Raw genomic sequence first — 5,720 nt, 5'->3', positions numbered from 1 at the left:
ACCTGCAGCAAAGGTCTCCTGCTGGATTAAAAACCACGGGGGCTGTGGTATGCTTCTTAGACCACCAGGCCACCAAGACACAAGTATTTCTTTGCCTGTAAAGCGATATATGGTCGGAAAGTTAAGACGCCCAGGGAGACACAGGAGACAAGATCCGAGTGTCAGACAGGCATCCACTTCGGTCCAAAGGTGATGTTTCCTCACCACTAAGCCATTTCTGGCACACACTTCGGCTACTATTTTGCACCGATCTGGCTCGTGGGTGTTGAGGGATTGATTCCTCTTGTCTCCCCTTTTGGACGGTAGACGGTGACTTAGCTGGCGGGGGCCTCTCCGCTCCCAGCTGTCTCGTACATAGTTTGTACACAAGCCGTGTCCCGTTACATCCGCACTGTCTCTGCCGCTGCCAAATGAGCATTTCGGAACAACATTGTGTATGAATCAACTTTGTGTGTGTGTGTGTGTGTGTGTGTATGTATGTGTGTGTGTGTGTGTGTGTATGTGTGTGTGTGTTCTAATATGCGTGTGTCCACCTGTTCTGTCCATCATGGGGGGACGGGGGACGGACAGCTGCAGAGTCTGTTAGGCGTCAGGCTGCCAGTGAGCAACATCCATCACGGACGCTACCCAGCCGGTCCACACATGAACACATGCGTAGCGGCGAATGCATTCATGTCTATCGCTAGCTGTGAAAAGTGCTTACTGTAAATACAATATACAACACTCACAAAGACACGCACATGTTTCTGCTACTCTGGCTCTGGTGCCAGCTTGTTACCAGGTCCGTTTTTAGAATGTCGACGAGCTAATTGGTTTTGATTCAAATCTCGGGCTCAGTGAGTTTTAAATGGTGCAACCTGACTGACTGTCTAGACATTTTGGAGGTGGGACATCCTGCTAGAATAAAGTGATAGAGGGAGATTTTTCCAGGCGCTGAACAGATGGGCAAACAGTCCAACCTTTGCAAAGTGGAGGCAGTTTCATGAGACAAGGTGTCAGGGTGTTTACAGCCCACTGCGGATTTACCTGATTTAATAGGGGGTAAAATAAATGTGTATTTGTGCCTCGGCAGCTCGTGGCTTTGTGTGTAATTACTCCCACACCTCTCCCGCCCTCCCTCCCCCCCCCCACCAAGCTCCCTCTCACTTTACCTGCATTAGGTTAGCTTTTCGCTCCCTACTTCCTACGTCTTTGCTTTTCTCATCTTTTGTTTCTCTTCTTTCTGACAGTTATACTTTTCTTTTCCTAATCATTCTTCCCGGTCTGTCGTCACTCCCCCCCCCCCCCCATCCCTTCCTCTTTTCCTGCTCCGTTACTCCATCCCTCGTAGACCCAGGTCTCGGTGAGGGAGGTGCTGCATGTGCTTTAGCCCAACTAGGACCACTCGCATTTACAGACACTGTCATGAACTCGTGTGTGCATACCCAAATCTAGTTTGTTTATTATGTATGTTTTGTAGTTTAAGTTTCACACACTGCGCTATGTTTTTCATATTTTTACTTTTTTACGTACGCAACTCCTTTCCAGGTTTCTGTCCCTCGTGGGTGGGAGTGCAGACCAGATCGGGAGTGCAGGCCTGCAGCGGTGCGTGGATAGCAAGGTCAGGACCAGCAGTGTCGAGGAACTGGCCAGGACATTGGACACCATACCCGAGACCCTCAAACTCATCATAGACGGCCTCACGCAGCCTCCTGGGTTTGACATAAGACAAAGTAAGACTCCTGCTATTCACAGTCACACTGGAATAAGACCGGAATATGTTCTCGCGAAAAACACCTGGTTAACGGCGTTATTTCAATTTAAATGTGAACTCAACATTTACAAAAAAAATGTAATAGTTTGATATTTCAGATTAAGAGAGAAATTCAACAATGCTTACACGCACACACCACATTTATCGACCTATAGGGATCCAAAATATGCAAAACCACAGTTAATCTCTTATTTTGTAGTATTTCCCCTTGTTGTAAAAATGTGTTTATTATTAGAATAAAACCATTTGAGATGCACCATCTTGTTTTCGAAGGGGGTCCCGACAGTCTGTCAACAGTGACCGATTACATAAGAAATAGAATTATCAGTATGGTAACATTCAGACAGCCAACCAACAAAAAGACAAAGACAAACCATGTGTATTCTTAATGAAAACATTGAAAACGTTACAACCACAAGGTGGCCAATAGGTAACTAGTAGAGCGTGAGTGGATACACAAATACAATCACGTGAAAAGAACATGTACAAACATAAGGTATAAACAGTGGATAACGAGAGCAGTTCATCTCACCGTAAGAGGACCAAGTGATGAGATGGGTCTGAGGTCACACATCTGCTTTAACTACATATAAAGCACTGAACACAAAACTATCATTGTTTTGAATCCTATAAAAAATGAATAGGCTGCACATGTCTGCAACCTGGCAGTCACAGTAACTTCTTGTAGTCTCTCATCTTTCCTTCTTAATGTCCTTTATTGGTCCCTACTGAACTGTCCAGTTGTTTGACTGGTTTGCTGGTTACAACACACACTGTCTTTTCTTCTGCCTTTATTATAATAGGCATGTCTTGGCAGTGTAAGTTAATAGGATCTGACAGTGCTGTGGCTTCCTCCCTGTAGCCCAACAACACAAGTAGTATGTTTCTGAGAGGCTGTGATGGCTCCAGCAGACTGTGCTGTAAAACAAAATATCTTTACACACAAAGACTTCTTTCTCCTAATCACGTACTCTTGAGTTCAGGCTCACATTATCATATAAATATATCGTACATACGTCGGTTTTCAGCTGTTTGGCTGAAGCTCAAATTCATTTTTAGAAGAATTTCTGTCACATTTCAGACTCAATTCTTTTATTTCTCTTTCCTTTTATTTTGAAAAAAAAAAAAGGTCTATGAAATCAAGATAGTTAACTGATGCCCATGCATTGTCAATAAATCGAATATATGTTAGATTTAAAAAGAGTATTTAGTGCTAAAGAGGAAATATAAGTCTCTTTGCTTTAAATTCTGATTAACGCTACAAGCTATTGAAGCTGGTATTTTGAAGATGGTACTCAGTGAGAAACATTATTAATAATTGCTATTATTGAGTGTGTAGCAGCGCATCAAGCTAAGTCTTCATTCACTGGATACCTACATTATATGTTGACTTGTGCCACATTCACTGATTGTGGAAACCTTTTAAGAATGAAAGTCTTCTCCTCCCTTATAAAGAAACATAGGGCTACTTGGTCTGTTGTTCTTATGTAGAATAAGGATCAAAGTACAAACTTCAATGAACCTGGGTTTATAAAATATGTTTACAATTGTTGTCTGATTTCCAGACTGGTGAGTTAAATACAGAATAACTTTATTTGCCTTATTACCATCCATACATCTTAGAGATAAAAAAGAAGGTCAAGCCTGGATACCCAGTTCCTGCTGGCTAACTTCACTTCTTAAAAAGAAGGAAGGCAGCTTCAAGGTTCATTCTCAGGTTGGCCCTATTCGGTTGCAGCACACTACGCTTGGCCTCCTAGCCAGTGGCTCAGCTGAGTAAACAGATGGGCCGAGGCTACCACATGAAATCAGTGCTGTGGGGAGGATAATTGGACCGGACTATTTCCTGGGGCGCGAGCCTCCCTTGTTTGTGTTAATGATACAGAAAAGGAAAAAGATCTCTCATGAACAGGCCAAGTGGAAAGTGGGGTAGCATAGGCTGCTGAGAAATGTGGAAGTATGCAGACGCAAGTATCGGGCTTCTGCTCGAAATGTGATATCTGTTTGTCATTTCTGCCCCGCCCCCTCGCTTTCCTGCGTCCCCTTTTCCCCGTTTCTTCCTCCCAAGCATCTGTGCTAGCTTCCTCCCATACCTGACTTGTCATAGATCTGTCTTCCTCACTTCCATCTAGCCACCTAACTTTTTTTTCCTTTTTTTTTTCTCTTGATCTCTTTTTGCTCTCCTCAGATTTTGGGCAAGCGGACTTTAAGCGGGGCATTGTGTCGATGAGCGACCTGCGGGTGGGTGCGGTGCTGACCGGCCGGGTGGACAACACGACTCTGTTCGGGGCTTTTGTAGATATCGGTGTCGGCCGCGCGGGCCTCATCCACAAGAGCAACATCACCCTGGACAAACTGCCTGCGAGCCAGCGCCGCCGCAGCCTGGCGCTGGGACCTGGGGAGCGGGTGGAGGTCCGGGTTCTGAATGTGGACCCTCAGAGGGGACGGATCGGGCTGGACCTGATCAGGATCCTGCAATAGAGTCACTTCATTTCCATAATTAATACTCTGTATTTGGTTTGGATTCATGACACAAACAGACACTGAGAGGCAAATTATTTCATGGTGTTTACAGGAACTGTTCTTATGAACAGATAAGCAGAGCTGAACAAGTCATTTTAACAGGCACACTGTTAAGTGTATCTATAGGAATGGCCCTTCACTTTAATATCTTAATAACACACATTCAACCAATTTCGACATTATTTGCAGGGGCTTGCAATTTTACAACATTCCTATGTTTTATTTTTGAGCAAAAATGTCTCTTTTTGTCCACCTTCCTGCAGACACTGCCGAGAAGAATGATTTGCACTTTAGCAGTAGACAGCCTCATACTTCATCTGCCATTGTTTATATTTTATGAATATAAAGTTACTTCAATAATATTCACTTATTGTTCACATACTTCAACTCTTCAAGAAATGCTTTGTTTGGTACTGCTCTGAACAGTTTCTAAAGACACTTGTTTGTATCCTTGTTATTCAAAGCAGACGTTGTTTACAGTGTTGGTGGACACTTGAACAAACCAACTGAGGAACATGTAATCTTGAACAGATTTCAAACTGTCAAAATGACTGGCTTCATCTGCAGATGAGATTTTGACATTAAAGATATTTCCCGTGTACTTCCTGTATATTTTCTCAAAAATGACAGATTCAGCGAGCGGTGCGCTCAGCAGTGGGATCTGAGTCACACCGGAGAGGAGCGGCGTGGAGGAGAATTGAAAAGTAGGAGGATGGTGTGAAGCGGTGAGAAAAGGAAGGTGGGAGAAGTAGAGGAGAGCGGATGTGTTGAGTGATGGAAAGAGGAAAGACGCCAGTTTAAAAAACAAGTTTTTCTTTCAGAGAACAGGAAAATGTGAGAAGACAGAATGAGCGGGATGAAGGGGGGATGGGCAGAGGAGGAGGAGGAGGAGGAGGAGGAGGAGGGGAGTGTTTCTATCTCCCAGACTGCAGTAAAGCCTAAAGGCTTTTTAGGCTTGGTCCCAGACACAATTATCCCAGGACACACACACACAAACACACACTAATCAGCTGCTTCAAAATTAATCCCAGACTCCCCATCCACATTATCTAATTTGTTTGTTTTTATGAAACTGGAATAAATAAAAAAAAAATACGTCAAATATGGTTCTGAGAAAGCCTGAGGTCCCTTGTGCTGAACTCTATACTGAATGCCGAATACCTAATCACTGTTAGTGCCGCTGCTTCACTGTCTCCCCTTTGGGGAACAAATGGAATATATTCTAGACACACAAACACAAAGAGAAGTTCGATCAAGGTTAATCAGAAGTGGCAGTTTGCTCAGTGATGATCTGAGAGAACTACAGACTAGTTTCACATACTGCATTCTATTCTTTCTTTGCACACTCGTTTTTCAACAAGGATTCCATTTCCTAATCAAGGTGGCTTATTTAATTTGACGTTAACTCCACATGTCATTTCGTTGTCTTGCGTTTCTTCTGGTC

The 5,720-nt window shown here is 43.6% G+C and overlaps 1 protein-coding gene across 1 annotated transcript in view; it reads left to right on the top strand.

Annotated features, from left to right (window-relative positions):
- srbd1 (S1 RNA binding domain 1) overlaps positions 1 to 5,109 on the top strand; it is a 45,489-nt gene extending 40,380 nt beyond the window's left edge. Inside the window, exons 20-21 of the mRNA XM_068718920.1 lie at positions 1,528 to 1,712; positions 3,942 to 5,109. Of these exons, the coding sequence (XP_068575021.1) occupies positions 1,528 to 1,712; positions 3,942 to 4,234 (478 nt within the window). The 3' untranslated portion in view covers positions 4,235 to 5,109. The remainder of the gene's footprint in view (positions 1 to 1,527; positions 1,713 to 3,941) is intronic.
- Positions 5,110 to 5,720: the final 611 nt, after the last annotated feature.

The sequence above is a fragment of the Cebidichthys violaceus genome, unplaced genomic scaffold (assembly GCF_023349555.1).
Source record: "Cebidichthys violaceus isolate CVI_PGR_0920_01 unplaced genomic scaffold, fCebVio1.0.p SCAF_10, whole genome shotgun sequence".
In the NCBI taxonomy this organism is placed as follows: Eukaryota; Metazoa; Chordata; class Actinopteri; order Perciformes; family Stichaeidae; genus Cebidichthys; species Cebidichthys violaceus.
This window is presented reverse-complemented; position numbering and strand designations above follow the sequence as displayed.